Genomic DNA, 27,972 nt, shown 5'->3' on the forward strand with positions numbered 1-27,972 from the left:
TTTGTTAGATAATAGTTCGGCCCAAGTCCGATATGTGGGCTTGGGTCCGATATCGGACTTGGGCCGAACTATTATCTAACACTTTTCACGTTTGTATTATTTTAATTTGTACTCTTGTATTGACATTGTGCTAGGTAAATTAAATATTGTATCTTTTGTATAAGTATTAACTGAGCCCGTTAATTAACATTCATTCTAAGTTAATTATTCTTGATATTTTTCTAGTTTTAATTCTAATGCTTATAATCGAATGTCAAGCTCAAATACACGAACTTAAATTTCAAGTGAACTCAATGAAAAAAAATAAAAGTTTTTCCCCATTTGATCGTGCTCGATGTTTATATAAGTTCCAAGTTTCCAAATAAGTCAGGAGGTAGGAAGACTTGTGCACACCACACGCACTTATCGACATTTGCAACCAACACCAACATAATACACCAATAGCCAGACGCCACGTGTCCGTATAATAAATTGACCGACAATAAAATTCAACAAACAACTGCATACAAACACGTGTAAAACCTATTTAAACATGCATGCCGCCACGACATCACTACACTTTTTTATACTACTCCGTATAACTTTCACCTTTTCTCATATATATAAGATTTACCACCGTGAAAAAACTTAAAGTTGGTATAAAACACTGAAACAAAATGGCCGGAAACAACCGTGAGACCACCATACCTTTATTCCAAGACACGGCGGTGCCGGAGAAGAGTAACGGCGTCGGAGAAAGGCCAAAAGAACCGTGGAAAGGGGAGCTTGTGAAGAGCATTGTTTACGCAGGATTAGACGCCATTGTGACTTCCTTTTCTCTCATTTCTTCCATATCCGCTGGCCGTTTATCTTCTGGTATTAGTTACTTAATTATTAACTTCTACAATCAAATTTACTTTTTATAAATATCTGATAACAATTTTTTTTTTTTTTTTTTTTTTTTTGAAAAGCAAGTAAAACTTTCATTGATAAATGGAATATTTACAAAGCCCTATAAACTATACATTATGATGTGTCATAAATATGGATAAAAAAGAAAAAAATGAACCTCGAATCATAAAAACATGAACGAAGAGACACTAAACCCCGCGGCACTTGAGTGAATTCGAGCTGAGCTGGAGCGGCCAGACAGTACCGCTGATGCGATGACAAAGTTGACCACTACAGCCCATTTAACCAAGTGAATAGTGTGATCTACGACATGACTTCATGACCGGTTTCGAGACCGTACGAGAGCTTTGTATCCAATTAGCCGATGCCCGTGCTATGAGTGTTCAAGGATGTGTAGAACGAGGGATTGATGAGCCACTGATGCCATTCGATTGTTGATTTCTTTGATCTTTTAGATATCCATGAAAATGATTGTGTTTGGATCTCGGAAAGTATAGTGGCAGGACACCAATCTTTCTTACTAAATACTTTGGCATTTCGGTATTTCCATAATATGTAAATTGTGGTCCATTTTGTTGCTTGCCAAATGTATTTACCAGAGGATGATGTGGTGAATGTTTGATCCGCTGAAGTAATGTCTTGGAGGTTGGAAAGCGAGTTTGTGGAAAGATTCCACCAAGATAAGATTGCGTTCCAGATCGTTTGGGTTGAAGTGCATTGGAGTAGAATATGTTCTATGGTTTCGACATGTGAGTTACAGAGTGGGCAAAGAACGGTATCGAGATCAATGCTTCGCTTATCTAATTCTACTCTAGTCGGGATTCTACCAAGTAAGATCCTCCAAATGAAGATGTTAATCTTTTGTGGTATGAGTTTGTTTCTGGGCGTATTGAAGGTGTTGGAAGGTATTTCGAGTTTGAGGTTGCCTAAAATGGTTGAGAGGGATTTTGTAGTGAAGAATCCGGAATTATCTAAGTTCCATATCCAAGTATCGGGTTTTTCAGAAAGGTTAATGGAAGAAAGCAGGTTGTTTAGTTCCGATAGTTCATTAAGTGTTCGTCCGTATGGTTCACGAGACCAATTCCAAGTTCCGAAAGTGAGCGAATTGGTGGAAGAAATGCGTTCCGATACTAATGCATTTTTATTTGATTCAAGCATGTAGAGTCTTCTGAATTGGTTGCTAAGAGCTTCTGTTCCGAACCATTTTTCCAGCCAAAATTTGGTGTTGTTGCCATTCCCTATTCTTTTTGTTATTGAGGTGGTGAAATTAGCTCCAAGATTGTCAGCAATTTTTCCGGCCTTGATGATTTCATTCCATATTGTGGTACCTGAAACATTTCTAGAGAAGACATTAGTATTAACCCCCCCTCCCTCCCCGTAAATGCTCGATATGACTTTGGTCCACAGTGCGTTTTGTTCATTATAAAATCGCCACCACCATTTACATAGTAGGGAAATATTTTTGCAGAAAAGAGACCCGATGTTCAACCCGCCTTTGTCGTAAGGTAAGAGGATGTGTTCCCATTTAATCCAGTTTATTTTATTTTATGTGTCCGAACCTCCCCAAAAAAATTTTCTTCTTTTTGATTCAAGTACGTTGATTATTTTTACGGGTGCATGGAATAAGGAAAAGTAGTATAAAGGTATACTGGATAAGACGGATTTAATTAAGGTGAGGCGGCCGCCGTATGACATGGACTTGGCTTTCCAGTCGGAAAGACGTTTGTCGAACTTATCAATAATCGGTTGCCAAGATGAAGCCCGATTGGAAGGGACCCCAATCGGAAGTCCAATGTATGTGAAGGGTGTTGATCCGGCCGAGCAATCGATATATTTGGCCATCTCCTCGACGTCATTTTTTGAGACACCAATCCCGTAAAGATTGCTTTTTTTGAGATTTACTTTTAGGCCAGATATGTTTTCGAAGCATTTTAATAGTTTAGATATGTTTTTCGCATTACGTTTGCTCTATTCGCCAAAGAAGATTGTATCATCCGCATATTGGAGATGAGATACTACAATCTTGTCATGGCCGACACAAATACCACGAAATTGGTCATTTGCAATGGCCCGTTTGGCGAGAATGTTGAGGCCTTCCGCCGCGATTATGAATAGGAAAGGTGATATTGGGTCACCTTGGCGGATGCCTCTACCAGGGGAGAACTCCGTGGTCGGGGAACCATTGATGAGGATGGAGATTGAAGAGGAGGAGAGGCATGCGTGGATGAAACTGATCCATTTGGGGCCGAATCCCATACTTTTCATGGTATCAAAAAGGAAATCCCACTCGATGCAATCGAATGCCTTTTCGAAATCCACTTTGAATATGAGACCCTTTTGTTTTTTTCTTTTTAGTTCATCAATTAGTTCGTTTGCTATAAGGACATTGTCAAGGATATATCTACCTTTGAGGAAGGCGGTCTGTTCTATTCCAATAATTTTGTGGATAACTTTTGAAAGTCTATTGGACAGGATTTTTGTGAGTATTTTGTAGTAGCTTCCGATTAGGCAGATAGGACGATATTCGTTAAAACCGATAGGATTGGATTTTTTGGGGATTAGTGTGAAGAAGGAAGCATTGCAGCCCTTAGAGATTTCGGAATTGGTCCAAAACCAGTCGAGAGCTTTAATGAGATCCTCTTTTATCAACCACCAATATTTTTTGAAAAATTTCATATTGAAGCCATCTGGACCAGGAGCTTTAGAGCTGTCGCAGTCAAGGAGTGCATCCCGCACTTCATTTTCAGCAAATCGGGCTTCAAGTATGAGATTGTCGGTATCGTTTATATAATTATGATTAGGCTCGTTTTCGAATGGACAATTACCTTTGCGTTTTTTGGATTTGAATAATGTCTCGAAGTATTTTAACGCCTCATTTTTGATTATGTGTGGGTTCTCGGACCATGTACCGTTTAAGGAGATACCACGTATATTATTTTTATTTGTTCGTCTTTTGATGAAATTATGGAAATATTTTGAATTTTCATCTCCTTCAAGATTCCATTTAATACGGGCTTTTTGTTTTAGCATGTTGGTTTTCTTTTTTTCTTTTTCGATGTGTTGAATTTTATCATTAACCCAGTTTTTATGTTCGGATTCAGTTAATTGCCTGGTTTCTGCAATTTTTTCCCATTCGTTAGAGGCGTCTAAGTGAGCTTTAATTTCGGAGTCGAGGTTGCTAAGTTGAAGACTACACTTTTTAAGTTCGAGTTTTACGTTTTTTAGTTTATTACGAAAGATGCAGTCAGGTCGGTTTCCGTTAACAGGAAGTTGCCATGAGTTTTTAATGATGTCATCGGCATTTTTTAATTTTAACCAAGAGTTGAAGACACGGGTGGGTTTCTGAAATGTCCCGTTCTTATTGATTAAAAACGTTCCATATTAATTGATTTCGTTGCGAGGTTTTGACCTCTATATGAGACGTTTTTCAAAGACTGCATTCATTTTTAAAACAAACCATAACTTTTATTTCATAAATAAAGGTTTAAAAAGCTTTACGTAGATTATCAAATAATGATAATCTAAAATATCCTGTTTACACACGACCATTACATAATGGTTTACAATACAAATATGTTACATCGAAATCAGTTTCTTGAATGCAGTTTTTACACAATATCATACAAACATGGACTCCAAATCTTGTCCTTATTTTAGTATGCAACAGCGGAAGCTCTTAGTATTCACCTGAGAATAAACATGCTTTAAACGTCAACAAAAATGTTGGTGAGTTATAGGTTTAACCTATATATATCAAATCGTAACAATAGACCACAAGATTTCATATTTCAATATACATCCCATACATAGAGATAAAAATTATTCATATGGTGAACACCTGGTAACCGACATTAACAAGATGCATATATAAGAATATCCCCATCATTCCGAGAACCTCCTTCGGACATGATATAAATTTTGAAGTACTAAAGCATCTGGTACTTTGGATGGGGCTTGTTGGGCCCGATAGATCTATCTTTAGGATTCGCGTCAATTAGGGTGTCTGTTCCCTAATTCTTAGATTACCAGACTTAATAAAAAGGGGCATATTCGATTTCGATAATTCAACCATAGAATGTAGTTTCACGTACTTGTGTCTATTTTGTAAATCATTTATAAAACCTGCATGTATTCTCATCCCAAAAATATTAGATTTTAAAAGTGGGACTATAACTCACTTTTACAGATTTTTTTTTACTTCGTCGGGAAGTAAGACTTCTCCACTGGTCGATTTACGAACCTCAAGTTTTCTGGATAAAGCTACTGAAAATGAGGAAAATGGATCTAGCTTCAAAGGATCCTTGGATGGCTTGAAAGTTCTTGTATTAGAAAGATATCTTACTGTAAATAAGAAAGATTTCTTGAGGTTGGATGATCACTCTACAAGATTGGAAGTAAGCTAGCAAACTTGGAAGTATTCTTGATTTTATGAAACTAGAACTTGTAGAATTTATGAAGAACACTTAGAACTTGAAGATAGAACTTGAGAGAGATCAATTAGATGAAGAAAATTGAAGAATGAAAGTGTTTTTAGGTGTTTTTGGTCGTTGGTGTATGGATTAGATATAAAGGATATGTAATTTTGTTTTCATGTAAATAAGTCATGAATGATTACTCATATTTTTGTAATTTTATGAGATATTTCATGCTAGTTGCCAAATGATGGTTCCCACATGTGTTAGGTGACTCACATGGGCTTCTAAGAGCTGATCATTAGATTGTATATACCAATAGTACATACATCTAAAAGCTGTGTATTGTACGAGTACGAATACGGGTGCATACGAGTAGAATTGTTGATGAAACTGAACGAGGATGTAATTGTAAGCATTTTTGTTAAGTAGAAGTATTTTGATAAGTGTCTTGAAGTCTTTCAAAAGTGTATGAATACATATTAAAACACTACATGTATATACATTTTAACTGAGTCGTTAAGTCATCGTTAGTCGTTACATGTAAATGTTGTTTTGAAACCTTTAGGTTAACGATCTTGTTGAATGTTGTTAACCTATTGTTTATTATAACAAATGAGATGTTAAATTGTTATATTATCAAGATATCATGATATATAATATATCTTAGTATGATATATATACAGTTAAATGTCGTTACAACGATAATCGTTACATATATGTCTCGTTTCGAAATCATTAAGTTAGTAGTCTTATTTTTACATATGTATTTCATTATTAATACACTTAATAATATATTTACTTATCATTTAACATAATTAACCAAGTGTATCAATATCTTAATATGATTCATATGTACCTAGTAAGACGTTGTTATAACGATAATCGTTATATATATCGTTTTCGAGTTTCTTAAATTAATAGTCTCATTTTTATGTATATAACTCATTGTTAAAATACCTAATGAGATACATACTTATAATAAAATCATGTTAACTATATATATAACCATATATATGTCATCGTATAGTTTTTACAAGTTTTAACGTTCGTGAATCACCGGTCAACTTGGGTGGTCAATTGTCTATATGAAACCTATTTCAATTAATCAAGTCTTAACAAGTTTGATTGCTTAACATGTTGGAAACACTTAATCATGTAAATATTAATTTCATAATATATATATAAACATGGAAAAGTTCGGGTCACTACAGTACCTACCCGTTAAATAAATTTCGTCCCGAAATTTCAAGCAGTAGGAGGTGTTGACGTATCTTCTGGAAATAAGTGCGGGTATTTCTTCTTCATCTGATCTTCTCATTCCCAGGTGAACTCGGGTCCTCTACGAGCATTCCATCGAACCTTAACAATCGGTATCTTGTTTTGTTTAAGTCTCTTAACCTCACGATCCATTATTTTGACGGGTTCTTCAATGAATTGTAGTTTTTCATTGATTTGGATTTCGTCCAACGGAATAGTGAGATCTTCTTTAGCAAAACATTTCTTTAAATTTGAGACGTGGAAAGTGTTATGTATAGCCGCGAGTTGTTGAGGTAGCTCCGGTTGGTAAGCTACTGGTCCAGCATGATCTATAATCTTGAATGGTCCAATGTACCTTGGATTTAGTTTCCCCCGTTTACCAAATCGAACAACGCCTTTCCAAGGTGAAACCTTAAGCATGAACATCTCTCCAATTTCAAATTCTATATCTTTTCTTTTAATGTCGGCGTAGCTCTTTTGTCGACTTTAGGCGGTTTTCAATCGTTGTTGAATTTGGATGATTTTCTCGGTAGTTTCTTGTATTATCTCCGGACCCGTAATCTGTCTATCCCCCACTTTACTCCAACAAATCGGAGACCTGCACTTCCTACCATAAAGTGCTTCAAACTGCGCCATCTCAATGCTTGAATGGTAGCTGTTGTTGTAGGAAAATTCTGCTAACGGTAGATGTCGATCCCAACTGTTTCCGAAATCAATAACACATGCTCGTAGCATGTCTTCAAGTGTTTGTATCGTCCTTTCGCTCTGCCCATCAGTTTGTAGATGATAGGCAGTACTCATGTCTAGACGAGTTCCTAATGCTTGCTGTAATGTCTGCCAGAATCTTGAAATAAATCTGCCATCCCTATCAGAGATAATAGAGATTGGTATTCCATGTCTGGAGACGACTTCCTTCAAATACAGTCGTGCTAACTTCTCCATCTTGTCATCTTCTCTTATTGGCAGGAAGTGTGCTGATTTGGTAAGACGATCAACTATTACCCAAATAGTATCAAAACCACTTGCAGTCCTTGGCAATTTAGGGATGAAATCCATGGTAATGTTTTCCCATTTCCATTCCGGGATTTCAGGTTGTTGAAGTAGACCTGATGGTTTCTGATGCTCAACTTTGACCTTAGAACACGTCAAACATTCTCTTACGTATTTAGAAACATCGGCTTTCATACCCGGCCACCAAAAATGTTTCTTGAGATCCTTGTACATCTTCCCCGTTCCAGGATGTATTGAGTATCTGGTTTTATGAGCTTCTCTAAGTACCATTTCTCTCATATCTCCAAATTTTGGTACCCAAATTCTTTCAGTCCTATACCGGATTCCGTCTTCCTGAATATTAAGATGCTTCTCCGATCCTTTGGGTATTTCATCCTTTAAGTTTCCCTCTTTTAAAACTCCTTATTGCGCCTCCTTTATTTGAGTAGTAAGGTTAGTGTGAATCATTATATTCATAGATTTTACTCGAATGGGTTCTCTGTCCTTTCTGCTCAAGGCGTCGGCTACCACATTTGCCTTCCCCAGGTGGTAACGAATCTCAAAGTCGTAATCATTCAACAATTCAATCCACCTACGCTGCCTCATATTCAGTTGTTTCTGATTAAATATGTGTTGAAGACTTTTGTGGTCGGTATATATGATACTTTTGACCCCATATAAGTAGTGCCTCCAAGTCTTTAATGCAAAAACAACCGCGCCTAATTCCAAATCATGCGTCGTATAATTTTGCTCGTGAATCTTCAATTGTCTAGACGCATAAGAAATCACCTTCGTCCGTTGCATTAATACACAACCGAGACCTTGCTTTGATGCGTCACAATAAATCACAAAATCATCATTCCCTTCAGGCAATGACACTATAGGTGCCGTAGTTAGCTTTTTATTCAATAATTGAAACGCCTTCTCTTGTTCATCCTTTTATTCAAATTTCTTCCCTTTATGCATTAATGCAGTCAAGGGTTTTGCTATTTTGGAGAAATCTTGGATGAATCTTCTGTAGTAACCAGCCAATCCTAAAAATTGACGTATATGCTTCGGAGTTTTTGGGGTTTCCCACTTTTCAACGGTTTCGATCTTTGCCGGGTCCACCTGGATACCTTCTTTGTTCACTATGTGACCGAGGAATTGAACTTCTTCCAACCAAAATGCACACTTTGAAAACTTAGCGTACAGTTTTTCTTTCCTCAATACTTCTAGCACTTTTCTCAAATGTTCTTCGTGCTCTTGATCATTCTTTGAGTAAATAAGTATGTCATCGATGAAAACAATGACAAACTTGTCAAGATATGGAACACACACTCGGTTCATAAGGTCCATAAACACAGCTGGTGTGTTAGTCAATCTAAATGGCATAACCATAAACTCGTAATGACCATAACGCGTCCTAAAAGCAGTTTTCGGAATATCATCCTCCTTTACTCGCATTTGATGATATCCAGAACGTAAATCAATCTTTGAATAAACCGCGAGCCTTGTAGTTGATCAAATAAGTCGTCAATTCTCGGCAGTGGATAACGGTTTTTGATGGTAAGTTTGTTCAACTCTCTGTAGTCAATACACAACCTAAATGTACCATCCTTCTTCTTGACAAACAAAACAGGAGCTCCCCATGGTGATGTGCTTGGTCGAATAAAACCACGTTCTAATAGTTCTTGCAGTTGGCTTTGCAGTTCTTTCATCTCGCTGGGTGCGAGTCTATAAGGAGGACGAGCTATTGGTGCAGCTCCTGGTACAAGATCTATTTGAAATTCAACAGATCGATGTGGAGGTAGTCCCGGTAATTCTTTCGGAAATACATCGGGAAATTCTTTTGCGATGGGAACATCATTGATGCTCTTTTCTTCAGTTTGTACTTTCTCGACGTGTGCTAGAACAGCATAGCAACCTTTTCTTATTAGTTTTTGTGCCTTCAAATTACTAATAAGATGTAGCTTCATGTTGCCCTTTTCTCCGTACACGATTAAGGGTTCTCCTTCTTCTCGTACAATGCGAATTACATTTTTATAACATACGATCTCTGCTTTCTCCTTCTTCAGCCAGTCCATGCCAACTATTACATCAAAACTCCCTAACTCTACTGGTATCAAATCAATCTTAAATATTTTGCTACCCAGTTTAATTTCTCGATTTCGGCATATATTATCTGTTGAAATTAATTTATCATTTGGTAATTCGAGTAAAAATTTACTATCCAACGACATCAATGGACAACTTAATTTAGCACAAAAATCTCTACTCATATAGCTTCTATCCGCACCCGAATAAAATAAAACGTAAGCAGATTTATTGTCAATAAGAAACGTACCCGTAACAAGCTCCAAGTCTTCCTGTGCCTCTGCCGCATTAATATTGAAAACTCTTCCGCGGCCTTGTCCATTCGTGTTCTCCTGGTTCGGGCAATTTCTAATAATGTGGCCCGGTTTTCCACATTTATAACAAACTACATTGGCATAACTTGCTCCGACACTACTTGCTCCGCCATTACTCGTTTCGACACCATTTGTTCCTTTCGTTCTGTTAACCCCTGGTCCGTAGACCTCACACTTCGCCGCGCTATGACCATTTCTTTTACACTTGTTGCAAAATTTGGTGCAGAACCCCGAGTGATACTTTTCACACCTTTGGCATAGCTGCTTCTGATTGTTGTTATTTTTGTGGTTGTTATTGTTGTTGGGATGATTGTTGTTGTTGTTGTTGTTGTTGTTGTTGTTGTTGTTGTTGTTGTTGTTGTTGTCGTCGTCGTCGTCGTCGTCATCGTCGTCGTCGTCGTCGTCGTCGTCGTCATCGTCGTCGTCGTCGTCGTCGTCATCGTCGTCGTCGTCGTCGTCGTCGTCGTTGTTGTTGTTGGGCCGTTTGTTGTAGTTGCGATTGATGTTGCGATTATTGGGATAATTGTTGCGATTATTATTGTAATTGCTGTTGTTGTTGTATTGGTGATTCTTATCACCGTTTTCCTCCCACTTTCTTTTGACTTGCTTCACATTGGCCTCTTCAGCCATCTGTTCTTTAATTCTTTCCTCAATCTGGTTCACTAGTTTGTGAGCCACTCTACATGCCTGTTGTATGGAGGCGGGCTCGTGTGAACTTATATCTTCTTGGATTCTTTCCGGTAATCCTTTCACAAACGCGTCGATCTTCTCTTCCTCATCTTCGAACGCTCCCGGACACAATAGGCACAATTCTGTGAATCGTCTTTCGTACGTGGTAATATCAAATCCTTGGATTCGTAACCCTCTAAGTTCTGTCTTGAGCTTATTGACCTCGGTTCTGGGACGGTACTTCTCGTTCATCAAGTGCTTGAATGCTGACCACGGTAGTGCGTACGCATCATCTTGTCCCACTTGCTCTAGATAGGTATTCCACCATGTTAACGCAGAACCTGTGAAGGTATGCGTAGCGTACTTCACTTTGTCCTCTTCAGTACACTTACTTATGGCAAACACCGATTCGACCTTCTCGGTCCACCTTTTCAATCAGATCGGTCCTTCGGTTCCATCAAATTCCAAAGGTTTGCAGGCAGTGAATTCTTTGTAGGTGCATCCTACACGATTTCCTGTACTGCTAGATCCAAGGTTATTGTTGGTATATAGCGCAGCCTGTACTGCGGCTATGTTTGAAGCTAGAAAAGTACGGAATTCCTCTTCATTCATATTCACGGTGTGTCGAGTAGTCGGTGCCATTTCCTTCAAAATAGTCAAATGGAACAAGTTAATCATACAGAATATTAAGAGTAGTTAATAGTATTTCGTAGCATAATATGAACTCATTTATAAAAGCTTTTTCTTCATATTAGCGTTTTATAAGTTTAAATTCGGGTAGTACCTACCCATTAAGTTCATACTTAGTAGCTAATATACAATTCAACTACTACAATTCTATATGAAAAACTGATTATAATAATATTTCGCGTTCAAACTTTTATACAATATTTTACAAATTTACAATACCGCTTATTTTACATAAAGCATGAAATATAGCACACAATAACTTTGATACAAGATAGTTGTGAAGATAATTCTAGCTAGTACGCAAGTCGTTCAGCAAAGGCAATAAAGACACGTAATTCATACGTCCAGAAATAAGTCATGCATTCTGGTTTTACTAGGACTACTTCCCATCCTTGGTCTTGTGGAACATAACCATTGTGACCGATAGTAAGACAACATGTTGTAACGTCATCAAAAGGATGAAGGTTACGTAATGACCAACAGTCCCGTAACAACCTAAAAACCTCATTTCTTACCCCAATTACCGACTCTGTCACTTGTGGGAACATTTTGTTTAATAGTTGTAGCCCAATGTTCTTTTTCTCACTTTGGTGAGAAGCGAACATTACTAACCCGTAAGCATAACATGCTTCTTTATGTTGCATGTTAGCCGCTTTTTCTAAATCACGAAGTCCTATATTCGGATACATTGAGTCAAAATAATTTCTTAACCCGTTGCATAAAATAGCATTTGGGTTCCCCGCAATATATGCGTCAAAGTAAACACATCGTAACTTATGGATTTCCCAATGTGATATCCCCCATCTTTCGAACGAAAGCCTTTTATAAACCAAGGCATTCTTGGAACGTTCTTCGAATGTCTTACAAACTGATCTCGCCTTAAGTAGTTGTACCGAGGAATTCTGACCGACTCTAGACAATATTTCATCAATCATGTCTCCGGGTAGGTCTCTTAAAATATTGGGTTGTCTATCCATTTTGTATTTTTATACTGTAAAATAGACAAGAGTTAGATTCATAAAAAAAAATACTTATTAATACAAGCAATTTTTACATATAACATAAAGCATAAGCACACTATATTACATATATTACACCACACGAATACAACTATCTTAATCCGACTCGCTCGTTTCTTTTTCTTCGGTTTTGGTTCGTTTTGCCAAGTTTCTAGGGATATATGATGTTCCCCTAATACGAGCCATCGTTTTCCACATTGGTTTAGAAAAACCTGGTGTTTTAGAGGTTCCTGTGTCATTGTTACAACTTAAGGACTTCAGGGGTTGACGATACATATAAAGTTCATCGGGGTTGGAATTAGATTTCTCTATTTTTATGCCCTTTCCCTTATTATTTTCTTTTGCCTTTTTAAATTCAGTTGGGGTAATTTCTATAACATCATCGGAATTCTCGTCGGAATCCGATTCATCGAAGAATTGGTAATCCTCCCAATATTTTGCTTCCTTGGCGGAAACACCATTGACCATAATAAACCTTGGTCGGTTGGTTGAGGATTTTCTTTTACTTAATCGTTTTATTATTTCCCCCACCGGTTCTATTTCCTCCTCTTCCGATTCTGATTCTTCTTCCGGTTCTGATTCTTCTTCCGGTTCTTCTTCGGGAACTTGTGAATCAGTCCAATATATATTCGACTCTTCGTTATTATTAGGTGAGTCAATGGGATTTGTGCTAGAGGTAGACATCTATCACACAATATCAAACATGTTAAGAGATTAATATATCACATAATATATACATGTTAATAATATATAGTTTCCAACAAAAATTTTAAGCAATCATTTTTAAAGAAAACACGGTCGAAGTCCAGACTCACTAATGCATCCTAACAAACTCGATAAGACACACTAATGCAAATTTTCTGGTTCTCTAAGACCAACGCTCGGATACCAACTGAAATGTCCCGTTCTTATTGATTAAAAACGTTCCATATTAATTGATTTCGTTGCGAGGTTTTGACCTCTATATGAGACGTTTTTCAAAGACTGCATTCATTTTTAAAACAAACCATAACTTTTATTTCATAAATAAAGGTTTAAAAAGCTTTACGTAGATTATCAAATAATGATAATCTAAAATATCCTGTTTACACACGACCATTACATAATGGTTTACAATACAAATATGTTACATCGAAATCAGTTTCTTGAATGCAGTTTTTACACAATATCATACAAACATGGACTCCAAATCTTGTCCTTATTTTAGTATGCAACAGCGGAAGCTCTTAGTATTCACCTGAGAATAAACATGCTTTAAACGTCAACAAAAATGTTGGTGAGTTATAGGTTTAACCTATATATATCAAATCGTAACAATAGACCACAAGATTTCATATTTCAATATGCATCCCATACATAGAGATAAAAATCATTCATATGGTGAACACCTGGTAACCGACATTAACAAGATGCATATATAAGAATATCCCCATCATTCCGGGAACCTCCTTCGGACATGATATAAATTTCGAAGTACTAAAGCATCTGGTACTTTGGATGGGGCTTGTTGGGCCCGATAGATCTATCTTTAGGATGCGCGTCAATTAGGGTGTCTGTTCCCTAATTCTTAGATTACCAGACTTAATAAAAAGGGGCATATTCGATTTTGATAATTCAACCATAGAATGTAGTTTCACGTACTTGTGTCTATTTTGTAAATCATTTATAAAACCTGCATGTATTCTCATCCCAAAAATATTAGATTTTAAAAGTGGGACTATAACTCACTTTCACAGATTTTTTTTTACTTCGTCGGGAAGTAAGACTTCTCCACTGGTCGATTTACGAACCTCAAGTTTTCTGGATAAAGCTACTGAAAATGAGGAAAATGGATCTAGCTTCAAAGGATCCTTGGATGGCTTGAAAGTTCTTGTATTAGAAAGATATCTTACTGTAAATAAGAAAGATTTCTTGAGGTTGGATGATCACTCTACAAGATTGGAAGTAAGCTAGCAAACTTGGAAGTATTCTTGATTTTATGAAACTAGAACTTGTAGAATTTATGAAGAACATTTAGAACTTGAAGATAGAACTTGAGAGAGATCAATTAGATGAAGAAAATTGAAGAATGAAAGTGTTTTTAGGTGTTTTTGGTCGTTGGTGTATGGATTAGATATAAAGGATATGTAATTTTGTTTTCATGTAAATAAGTCATGAATGATTACTCATATTTTTGTAATTTTATGAGATATTTCATGCTAGTTGCCAAATGATGGTTCCCACATGTGTTAGGTGACTCACATGGGCTGCTAAGAGCTGATCATTAGAGTGTATATACCAATAGGACATACATCTAAAAGCTGTGTATTGTACGAGTACGAATACGGGTGCATACGAGTAGAATTGTTGATGAAACTGAACGAGGATGTAATTGTAAGCATTTTTGTTAAGTAGAAGTATTTTGATAAGTGTCTTGAAGTCTTTCAAAAGTGTATGAATACATATTAAAACACTACATGTATATACATTTTAACTGAGTCGTTAAGTCATCGTTAGTCGTTACATGTAAATGTTGTTTTGAAACCTTTAGGTTAACGATCTTGTTGAATGTTGTTAACCTATTGTTTATTATAACAAATGAGATGTTAAATTGTTATATTATCATGATATCATGATATATAATATATCTTAGTATGATATATATACAGTTAAATGTCGTTACAACGATAATCGTTACATATATGTCTCGTTTCGAAATCATTAAGTTAGTAGTCTTATTTTTACATATGTATTTCATTATTAATACACTTAATAATATATTTACTTATCATTTAACATAATTAACCAAGTGTATCAATATCTTAATATGATTCATATGTACCTAGTAAGACGTTGTTATAACGATAATCGTTATATATATCGTTTTCGAGTTTCTTAAATTAATAGTCTCATTTTTATGTATATAACTCATTGTTAAAATACCTAATGAGATACATACTTATAATAAAATCATGTTAACTATATATATAACCATATATATGTCATCGTATAGTTTTTACAAGTTTTAACGTTCGTGAATCACCGGTCAACTTGGGTGGTCAATTGTCTATATGAAACCTATTTCAATTAATCAAGTCTTAACAAGTTTGATTGCTTAACATGTTGGAAACACTTAATCATGTAAATATTAATTTCATAATATATATATAAACATTGAAAAGTTCGGGTCACTACAGTTTCGGTCCAAAGTCGGTGAAGGAGTTTTTTAATATGATTGGGCAATGGTCTGAAAGGTCACGCTCGAGGGTTTTTGAGGAAATATCTGGCCAAATGCTAAGGATGTTTTCGGAAATAAGGAATCTATCAAGTTTGCTAAATTTTAGAGTATTGAGACAAATGCGTGTGAATTTCTTTCCGCCTAATGGGATTTCAATTAAGTTAGCGTTATTTATGAAGTTGTTGAAGTTATCAGCCCAAGTTTGTTTGAAGTAGCAATTTAAGCGTTCGGATTTGGTTCTAACCTCATTAAAGTCGCCAAAGATGATGTGGGGAACATCTATGGAATCAATTAGTTTTGAAAGTTCGGACCAAAATCTCAATTTTTTTATATGTGTATGTGGACCATATACATTTATAAAAGCCATATCGGACCCATACCCCGCCCATTTTCCCTTGATCGCGATAAAAAATTCCCCCTCAATTGCACAGTCAAATAAAAAAGTGGACGAATCCCAAATTAATAATAATCCCCCTGAAGCCCATGTTGCGTCTTTTTGTATAAATTTTAGGTTTGAGTTGTACCAAAAGGATTCAATTAAAGAGTCATTTGATTGACCACATTTTGTTTCTTGTAGTTCAAGGATGACCGGATTTTCTTTAAGGCAAATTTGTTTGAGCCAATTGATTTTATCAGTTTGACCCAACCCACGAATATTTAAAGAAATGCAACTCATTTAAAGACTTACATACGAATGATAGGATGGAAACTCAGAGATCGGGCTCCCAGCGGATACCGATACCTCTCCCGTATTCTGTTGTGTCATTGGTGCTGCACGATCTCTTGGTGGAGAGTAGACTCTCATTGTCTTCTTTAGGTTTTGATGATGCCTTAGAAATGTTACCGGACATTTTGGAGGTGGAAGATGTTTTGCGGTTGAGTTGACTAAACTTTATTTTTTGCCCACTTCTCGCACAATGCTTTATAAGATGATTTTTCTCTTCAATGTTAGTATTTACGTGTAAACCATCCCAAAAAGGTCTAATAGTTTTAAAACTTACTAGCCACATATCACTACAAAAAGTTTTATTTGTGACACTTAATTACTTTATGTTTAACGCCTTAAAACGTGAATAATTTGACATATTTTCTATATTTGTAACTGTAACAAAGTTTGACACGTAAAATCGTCAAAAATAAGTCATTTTCATTTAAAAAAATTTTGACTATATATTTTCACACTTCAGATTTTAACATTTTTTTTTTTTACGCTTTTAATTTTGTGACACTTGTTGGGGTCAAAACATGTCAAATGTCAATTTACGCATAATTAATCTATATACATGTGGCGTAAAAAGTAATGAAAGTGTCATAAAAATAATCTTTATTTGTAGGGTATCTTAAATGATCACCAGTAAAATAGTTGAACAAAACAAGATGTAGCAACATTAATTACTTGTTTACTTTTTTAGTGGTTGAGGGTAATTACATGAATATATTATATATATGTGGTGATTGCATGCATGCAGTTGATGTGTTAGTTTTGGGGTTTGCTAATTTGGTGGCTGATGGGATATCAATGGGGTTTGGAGATTATGTTTCGAGTAACACCGAGCGAGATGTTGCGGCTAAAGAGCGGCTAGTGACCGAATGGGAGGTTACGAACCGTAGGCGGACCCAAGAACAAGAATTACTTGACCGGTATCAAGATCTTGGCATGAATATTGAGGATGCAACCACGGTACTCTTTTGAAGTTGTATTCCGTCCTCTCAACTTTATAGTCTTTAGATTAAAAAAAAATACGCAGTTTGAAAAAATATCATGTATTTTTTATTAACTTTTCAGTTTCGCCCTTCATTTTTTTTTTTTCCTTACATGATTATCTTATTATTTTTATATATAATATATATTTAAGAAAATGAATATTTAATTAGTGTACCTGTTAATTAAAACCTAATAATAGGCGATAGAATAGATATGCAACAGGGGTTACAATTATTTAATTGTTACATTCTTACAAACAATTACGAAGTATATATTTGCATTTTCCACTAGGTACAATTTATTAGAATTATATCAAGAGCTTTTTAGTATAGTTTCATGATTGAATTTGATTAATTCACCATAAGTACTACATGTATTATACAATTTAACTAATGCATAATATATCATGTATTAAGTAGTGTATTACTGTATTGTCTTATGAATTTATCAAATTTTATGATCTATCATTATCATTTATGATTATTTACAATACAATTTATGTTGTTGTCAAAGGTTGTGAACATCTTTGCAAGATATGGCCACATTATGGTGGATGAAAAGATGGTTCAAAACGGAACGCTTTCACCGGACGATGGTGAAAAGCCATGGAAGAAAGGTCTTATCACGTTTGGGGCGTTTATAGTGTTCGGCAGTGCTCCCATCCTTGCATTCATCATCCTCATTCCTTTCACACAAAACGACACTCACAAGTTCGTTGGCGCTTGCGTTTTATCCGCCCTCGCCCTGGCAGCCCTCGGTATCGCTAAGGCGAAGATCGCAGGACAGAATTACGCGGTATCGGTTGGTGGGACCCTCTTCAATGGTGCAATTGCTGGTGTTGCTGCTTATGTAATTGGATGGGTGCTAAGGGATGTGGCTGGTTTAGAAGATTAGATGTAAATCCTTTTTCATGGGCGATTGGGTTAGTGTGATTTTGTTGCTCGTTAGAGCTTTAAAGCCCAATATAATTATGCAAGCTAATTTACGAGTACTAGAATATTTAGTTTAGAGTAAAAACTACAAAACCGTCCCTATCTAAATCCAAGTACTTTATTTTCTATTACTCCTTTAATCTTGACCGGGGGGTGGGGGGCTGCTCAAGATACTATCTTTAATCTATTAGACCAGTTACAACCATTGCACACTACACTCTAATAACTGACATATCAATACTTTTTACTCACTCATAACATATCACTACATACTTTTATCATCATCACATGGACCTATTATATTATTTGATTAAATCAGGGTACAATTAATAATGCTAAAAATGCTAAATGTACCATTACATAAAATAAATATTCTCGCTTATGTTGTAAACTGGCAAAATGGATGGCTGAGTTAACATGCCACAGGATTGGTGACAGGTTTCACACCGTTGCGATGGATTGGCGATCAATTTACAACCCCACCCCATTGGCGAGGTGATCTAGCTCCTTAGTGACCGATGATTACTCATCGTTATTGTGATTGATGGTTACTCATTGTGATTAACGCTCCTTCGATTTTCTTTCCCTTATTTTCTTTGCTCTTATATTTACCTTATTTTCTTTGCTCTTATATTTACTTTTTGAGTTTTTGAACTTGATATAACATAGAATAGATTATAAGGACTTAAATGTTTACGAGTGATTTGTTCAAAAGAGAGTATCAGCATCTTTACAAGACGGATTCGGCCATACATGTTTACTAAAATCTTTATTGATGTTGATGTGTGAAATCTTCTTATAAAATTAACTAGCAAAATACTTAACAATTATCGCACAAAATCCGACAACTAAACTCGATCGTATAGTAATTAATAAGTAAAAGTAAAATTATCAGTTTTTTTCAAAGAAAGCCAGTTATTTAAGATTTCAAGAACTAATAATTATCCTAAGTGGGGAGTTTTGATTTAAGTTGAATTAAACTAAAGTAAAAGAAAAACTAAATTAAACAAATTATCAAATAAGAGAAAATAGTGTTTACTTTAATGTACAACAAATGACAAGGATTGTTCTTTTATAACTAATCCCGTTATTTAAAGTTTTAACTAAATAAGTAAATAGTTATATCAATCTCACAATATCAATAACTAAGATCTAATAAATTCATTCAATTAACATTAACATTATTCATAGATTTTACCCTGCTTGAGATTCTTCGTTAGTCTAACTCACATAAACCTAGCATATTAAGATCACACAAAATAGTTTACATAATTGTGTTATCACAATACCATTGAATTACCACATACACTCACATGTAAATGTCTAAATCACTAAGTGTTGAAGTATATGTTATTTATCGACAATTAACTCACATTAACAAGTTAATAACCTATAACCTATATAACTGAATTAAAGTAACAATCACAACAGTGGATCTATGAAAGAACACAATAATTTAACAAAATAACTTCAATAAACCATAGCATAGAACAATCCAAAATCGTAAGTCTTACATTAAAGCAAACACGGGGGTTTTTAGCCTAACATATTCATGAAGCAATCAATCAAACATAAGATAACAAAAGAATTCATAAGACTTTTTTACATTCCTCGTCCCTGTGGTTTGACACAAATAACACTCCTCGTCCTTATACTTTTTTTTTTTGCTTTCCTCGTCCTTCATGTATTGAATTGATACATCCCTCATCCTTCCGTCTAACTACTGTCAATTTTAGCCGTTAAATTAAGTCATGTGCAAAGCATGTGAGGGTAGTTTAGTCATGTGAGGATACTTTTATCTTTTTGACATTTTCTTCTCCTTACTCTTTCTTCATCAAACAAAATATTACCCAACATCCACATCATCAAATCACCACAAAATATCATCAAATCACCACAAAGTATCTCAAACATCATCACCATCATCTCTTATAAAACAAAAATAAAAAAAATAAAAATTCACCATCTTATCATTTAATTAATAGAAAAACAATTTCAACAACACCATTTAATTGAATCAACAAAATATCTTGACCATTAGCAGCAGCAATAGAGCAAAGTGAGTTGGATGGTAACCAAATGAACCATATTGGAGAAATCAAACCCACCTTGATATGTGGCCGCCGCCGGAGTTCCAAACGCCGCCGGTATCTCGTGACTCGTCCCTAATTTATAGACCGAACAAAAAAAAGCCACAGGCATAATACGAGTATCAATCTGCACTAGTGGATCCTACCACCACTGAACCTAATCATGAAGAATTGAACAAAAAAATCAATCTGATTGAATTGAATCTAATCATGACGATGTGTATATGATTGTTGATATTTGTTATAATCTGGTGAGATGTGGATGAAGGATTAAATCTCAAAAAGTGATATTGATCATCAATTAAAAAAAAAAAAAAAAGCCACAATGAATTTTTTTTTTTTTTTTTTTTGTTGGCTTTCATTTAAGGGATAAAAAGGAGAAATTTTTAATTTTGTTGGCTCTAGATTTGGTTGAAGATGATTGCGGTGGTGGTTGGTGAAGATGATTGTGGTGGTGGGGGTTGAAGATGACGTCGGTGATGGGGGTTGAAGATGGCGGAGGTGGTGGGGGTTGAAGACGTCATCATCAAATGGTTACCTACTCTGTTTCCTGTATAAATAAATGAGGGGATTGAAGGATGGTTGGTTAAGAGAGAAAAGGCACAACAAAGACTAAAATTGTGATGACCCGGAAAATTTCGACTAATTTAAACCAATTCTCTATACGATTTATTATTTTGACACGTTAAACAAAGTCTGTTAGATTGAGTCTCAAAATTTTAGAACTGTTTCATATATACAATTACCTTTGATTACTCTCGACGATTCATGAACAATTATATGTATGTATATATATATATATATATATATATATATATATATATATATATATATATGTACAAGTAAAAATGACTTTCCTACAGTAAAACCCTATCTGCTACAGTAAAAATTACTTTGCTACAGTAAAACACTATTTGCTACAGTAAAACACTATTTGCTACAGTGAAACCGTATTTTGCTACAGTACTGCAGTGAAAACGACTTTGCTACAGTGATTTGCTACAGTAACACTATTGCTACAGTAAAATACTATTTGTTACAGTAAAACACTATTTGCTACAGTAAAAACTATTTGCTACAGTAAAATACTATTTGATGTCGACGAACTAGCAAACAAAAACAGAAAAGGCGGCCATGCGATCGCATGAGCTACAGTAAATCGAAAAGTACTATAAAAGGTCCGTTTTGCTCGACGAATATTTCATAAATTTTCTTCTGTAATTTATTTTTATTTATATTATAATTATAATTTTAAATTTAAGTTTAATAATAATAAGGTATATACGAGAGTGTTTTAATTCGGGTTTCAAACCGCTTTAAGCTAAGGAAGTATTGGGTATTGTTCGGGGTATTGTTCTTGAATCCAAGGCCAACCATACAGTCGTCTACCATCATTACGTCTACGCAATTTACCTACAATATTGAATCGCAATATTGAACTGTGAGTTATAGTCTCCCTTTTTAAATGCTTTAAATATTTTTGGGCTGAGAATACATGCAATTTATTTTAAACGCAATATGACACAAGTACATACTAAATTCTACACTGAGTTAAACCGAAAATCCCTTAGCTTTGGTAACTAGTAGCTGCCAGTACATAGGATATGGACTGGTGGGCGCGAATAATTGTATATGGATCCATAGGGCTTGACATCCCCGTCCGAGCTAGAGCGCTAGCCTTTTAACGGACGTATGTTATTTGAGTTTAAGACACGTTGGTTTGCGTGTATTAAAACGAATGGGGTAATTATCACTATAGCGTTAAGTTTAGTTACCAGGGTGCTCTGTTACGTAGAATCTATTGATTAACTTTTGATGAAATCTTGTGGTCTATCTTTATATATGTTTATGACTCGAGCAATTAAACCTATAACTCACCAACATTCGTGTTGACTTTTTAGCATGTTTTATTCTCAGGTCCTTAGAATGCTTCCGCTGTGATGTGCTTGTTGCCTGCATGGAGTCTCTCATGCTTTGTACAAAGTTTATTGCATTCAAAATAAAACTGCGTTGTGTAATAAATAATTGGACTGTGATGTCAACCTGTAAATTAAAGACTTATGTATTTCGGGGTTTTGCTTATACCTAAGCACTCGCCCACATGTTTATAACTTTCTATGTTTAGAAAGTCACTTATTTTAATGAATGCAATATTTTATCAAAACGTATCATATAGAGGTCAAAACCTCACTGTGGAATCAATGATTAACGTGCCCGTCAATAGCGATTTTGACGAGTCGTTACAGTTGGTATCCGAGCTTGAGGTCATAGGGAACCAGAAATTACATTAGTGTGTTTAACTGGTAATTGTTAGGATGCATTAGTGAGTCTGGACTATGACCATATTTGTTTTTACTGATTTTTGCTTATCATTTGGTCAAAAACATTATATGTAATATATTTATATGCTAACGTAATTGTTGTTTCAATTATGTGATAGATGACTTCTTCTAATCCTATCATTTTGTACGACTCGGAATCGGACACTGAATCTATTCCATCCACAACTGAAAAGGGCGTTCCAATACCCATTAAAGAAGAAATTGTGTTAGCCGGGGAATCTCAACTCCCGGTAAACCCAGAGGAGGTTCCAGCTCCACCCAACTCTAGTTTTCCGGAGCCACAGTATCGTTGGCATGGACCCATGATCCCTGGAGTAAACGAGGATCGTCCATTTCTAAACAAATATGGACATTGGTCCAGATATACCACCGACGGGCGGGTTGTGCCGATTACACCTGGCAGATTTCGGTTCATGACCCCCGGTACATATTCTCGCAGTTCGTCATCATATTCTCCTACACATGACTCAGACAGTTCGTCATCAGACGAGATCAGTAAGGAGGAGGATTTCACTAATGAAATAAAAGAGATCACTAAGGAGAAATTCCAACTTGCTATAGATAATAAAAATAACCACAATAATAAAAAGTCCTTAATTATTAAAAAGGAACAGGACCATTCGATCCGTAACCACCCTTATTGTATTAAACAAACTGAGGCAACGGGTACCTCAAAACCCCAACCAAAAATAAAATACACTGCCAGAATGTCTGTCGGACCATGTGCACACAAACAATTGGCAGAGAGAACCAAATGGGAAGAAGTTTCTGATAGTTCTGAATAAACGACCTCGCAACCATAAATCTTTCATGCGCTATCCTATTGCTTATGTGTGCTACTCTATCTTGTTATGTAGAATAATCATATGTAAAATATCGGTATTGTATGGTATTGTATTATTTTGGTTTATTAATAATAAATGCATGGAATGATTATTTGTATTATTAATACTTATTATTATTATTACATAATAACGTAGTAACTCGCTATAATTTTTCATAGTGGAATATTATTAGGATTTTAGTAGTTAATTCCTTGTACTAGCTATTATGTATGAATTTAACGGGTAGGTAATACCCTAGAAATAATTATAAAATGCTAATAAGAAGAAAAGACTTTTATAATAATCGGTTCATATTATTAATATGCTACGATTAACTATTGACAACTCATTTTACCTATAATATTCTATATGATTAAATTATATCTGTTGTGTTTATTGAAGAAACATGTCTCAAATGTCGGATGCTGAGTTTGAGCAACTAGTCGAGAAACGTGTGAATGAAAGAATTGCTGCAGCCGAGGCAGCAAAAGCAACAGCCGAAGCAGCAGCCAAAGCAGCAGCCGTAAACACAAACTCACGAAACGGATGCTCATACAAAACTTTTCAAGGATGCAAACCACAGACGTTTAGTGGAACCGAGGGACCAGTCGGTCTAACCCGATGGTTTGAAAAGATGGAGTCCGTTTTCAAAATCAGTAATTGTGCGAACAGAGACAAGTCAAAATATGCTTCGTGCACGTTGCAAGACGATGTACTTACTTGGTGGAACAATTATGCTAAAGCAGAAGGAATAGATACGGCATATGATATCTCTTGGGAAGAACTGAAAAAGATGCTAATCGAGGAGTACTGTCCTCGAAACGAGATCAGAAAAATGGAATCTGAGTTACGTAATCTGAAGGTTATCGGCGCGAATCTCAATAACTATGAAAAGCATTTCATGGAACTAGCCTTGTTGTGTCCCGAATTGGTGCCAAACGAGAAACGAAAGATAGAAATGTATATTGACAGTTTATCGATCAATATCAAAGGAAATGTTACATCGTCCAAACCGAATACGATGCAGGAATCCATGACAATGGCACACCAACTCATGGACCATATCACAGAGAGTTCGATTAAGGCACCAATTACCAAAGTCAAGACAACTGAAGGAAAGAGGAAATGGGAAGACTATAAGGGCAAAAGTACTCACCTGAAGAAACAAGAAACTTTTAAAGGTAAACAAGATGGGGCAACTACAAGTCCAAACTATAAGGGACCTCATCCGTTCTGCAAAAGATGTTACACACATCATGCAGGCTATTGCCAAGTGGTCTGTGATAAGTGCAACAAGAAAGGACATGTGGCGAAAGATTGTTATGCCACCATTTCTGAAGTAAAGACAAAATCGACCGATGTCAAGAAATGTTATGGATGCGGGAAGTCTGGTCACTTTATAAATCAATGCCCTGATAAGGAGAAGAACAAAGAACCCGCACGTGGGAGGGCATTTAATGTTAGTGCCAGTAAAGCACGTGAGGATCCTAATCTTGTCACGGGTACGTTTACCGTTAATAATCAACTAGCTTCTATTATGTTTGATACGGGTGCTGATAGATGTTATATGTGTAAAGACTTTAGTTTTAAACTAAAATGTGCATCATTACCTCTAGACGATAAATATACTATTGAATTAGCTAATGGTAAACTGATAAAAGCCGATAAAATTTTCCATGGTTGCGAAATGAATCTCGCTGGTGAAACCTTCAAAATTGATTTGATACCCGTAGAATTAGGAAGTTTTAATGTAATCGTTGGCATGGACTGGATGTCCAAAACAAGAGCGGAAGTTGTTTGCGCTGAGAAAGCAATCCGCATCCCTCGTAAGGATGAAACGTCATTAATGATTTATGGGGAGAAGAACAACTCAAAACTGAACTTTATCAGCTGTATGAAGGCCCAGAAACTTATAAGAAAAGGTTGTTATGCTATTCTGGCACACGTAAAGAAGATCGATACTGAAGAAAGAAGCATTGATGACATGCCGGTTGTAAGAGAATATCCCGGAGTATTTCCAGAAGAATTACCGGGGCTACCTCCACACAGATGTGTAGAATTCCAGATTGATCTCATACCAGGAGCTGCACCTGTAGCCCGATCTCCATATAGACTTGCACCTTCAGAAATGCAAGAATTACAAGACCAGTTGCAAGAATTATCGGACCGTGGATTTATTCGTCCTAGTTTTTCACCTTGGGGTGCTCCTATTCTGTTCGTCAAGAAGAAGGATGGATCTATGAGAATGTGCATAGATTACCGAGAATTAAATAAATTAACGATCAAGAATCGGTACCCATTACCGAGGATTGATGATTTGTTTGATCAATTGCAAGGATCAAGTGTTTATTCTAAGATTGATCTACGCTCCGGATATCATCAGCTGAGAGTGAAGGAAGAAGATGTTCCTAAAACCGCGTTCAGAACCCGTTACGGTCACTATGAATTTTTAGTCATGCCTTTTGGATTGACTAATGCTCCAGCAGTATTCATGGATCTAATAAATCGCATCTGTATACCGTATTTAGACAAATTTGTCATTGTTTTTATCGACGACATATTGATTTACTCGAAGAACAACGAAGAACATGAGCAACACTTAAGACTGGTACTAGAGATACTCAAGAAAGAAGAATTGTATGCAAAATTTTCGAAGTGTGATTTCTGGTTACAAGAAGTACAATTTTTGGGCCATGTTGTCAGTAAACATGGAATTAAAGTTGACCCCGCCAAGATCGAAGCCATTAGTAAATGGGAAACACCGAAGACTCCAACACAAATCCGCCAATTCTTAGGTCTTGCTGGTTACTACCGAAGATTCATTCAAGATTTCTCTAGAATCGCCAAACCCTTACCTGCATTGACTCAAAAGGGAAAGAAGTATGATTGTTCCACGGAACAGGAATCCTCATTCTAGTTATTAAAGAAGAAGTTAACGTCTGCACCCATTTTGTCATTACCGGAAGGAAATGATGATTTCGTGATCTATTGTGACGCTTCGCGCCAAGGTTTAGGATGTGTATTAATGCAACGCACAAAAGTTATCGCATATGCCTCACGACAACTAAAAATTAATGAAAAGAACTATACGACGCACGATTTGGAACTTGGAGCAGTAGTTTTTGCACTCAAAATATGGAGACACTATCTATATGGCACCAAGTGTACAGTGTACATCGACCATAAGAGTCTTCAGCATATTTTTGATCAAAAACAACTCAATATGAGGCAACGTCGCTGGGTAGAGTTGTTAAACAATTACGATTGTGAAATCCGTTACCACCCCGGAAAAGCTAATGTTGTAGTTGATGCCCTAAGTCGAAAAGAAAGAGTAAAACCTCTTAGGGTCCGAGCTTTGAATATTACAATTCGTACTGATCTCACAAATCAAATTCAAGCAGCACAGTTAGAAGCTTTAAAAGAAGAAAACGAAAAAGGTGAAATGAGCAAAGGGTTAGAAAAACAACTTGAAGTAAAAGCCGATGGAACCCTGTATTTTGCTGGTAGGATATGGGTACCAAGACATGGTAACCTAAGGCAACTAGTACTAGATGAAGCACACAAAACGAGGTACTCAATTCACCCAGGAAATGGGAAAATGTACCACGATCTCAAGAAGTTCTATTGGTGGCCTAATATAAAGACAGAAATTGCTACTTATGTAAGCAAATGTTTGACGTGTGCAAAGGTTAAAGCTGAGCACCAAAAGCCGTCAGGATTACTGCAACAACTAGAAATTCCGCAGTGGAAATGGGAAAGAATAACCATGGATTTCGTTACGAATTTGCCAAGGACTGCAAGTAGTCATGATACTATTTGGGTGATAGTTGATCGTCTAACTAAATCAGCTCACTTCCTACCAATAAAGGAGACAGACAGTATGGAGAAATTAGCACAGCTATATTTGAAGGAAGTAGTTTCCAGGCATGGTGTACCCATCTCCATCATATCTGATCGCGACACCCGATTCACATCACGTTTTTGGCAATCATTACAAAAAGCATTGGGAACTCGATTAGATATGAGCACCGCTTATCACCCACAGACAGATGGTCAAAGTGAAAGAACAATACAAACATTGGAAGACATGTTACGGGCATGCGTGATTGACTTTGGAACCAGTTGGGATCGACACTTACCGTTGGCAGAATTTTCATACAATAACAGCTATCATACGAGCATCAACGCAGCGCCATTTGAAGCACTTTACGGTAGAAAGTGCAGATCTCCTATATGTTGGAGTGAAGTAGGAGAAAGACAACTTACTGGACCAGAAATTATTCATGAAACCACCGAAAAGATCATTCAAATACAACAGCGATTGAAAACGGCCATGAGTCGCCAAAAGAGTTATGCTGATGTAAGAAGAAAACCGCTAGAATTTCAAGTGGGCGACAAAGTCATGTTGAAAGTGTCACCCTGGAAAGGCGTTGTACGATTCGGTAAAAGAGGAAAGCTAAGTCCTAGGTACGTAGGACCCTTTGAAATCACCGAAAGAATTGGAATAGTTGCTTATCGATTAAAGCTACCGCAAGAACTTA

The 27,972-nt window shown here is 36.1% G+C and overlaps 1 protein-coding gene across 1 annotated transcript; it reads left to right on the forward strand.

The window, feature by feature from the left end:
* The first annotated feature begins 656 nt into the window (after positions 1–656).
* Positions 657–18,137, forward strand: LOC139854078 (uncharacterized). The gene is made up of 3 exons (XM_071843402.1): positions 657–855; positions 17,008–17,219; positions 17,757–18,137. Exons 1-3 carry the CDS (start codon positions 657–659, stop codon positions 18,135–18,137), a joined length of 792 nt encoding a protein of 263 aa, XP_071699503.1.
* Positions 18,138–27,972: the final 9,835 nt, after the last annotated feature.

The sequence above is a fragment of the Rutidosis leptorrhynchoides genome, chromosome 6 (genome assembly GCF_046630445.1).
Source record: "Rutidosis leptorrhynchoides isolate AG116_Rl617_1_P2 chromosome 6, CSIRO_AGI_Rlap_v1, whole genome shotgun sequence".
Classification (NCBI taxonomy): domain Eukaryota; kingdom Viridiplantae; phylum Streptophyta; class Magnoliopsida; order Asterales; family Asteraceae; genus Rutidosis; species Rutidosis leptorrhynchoides.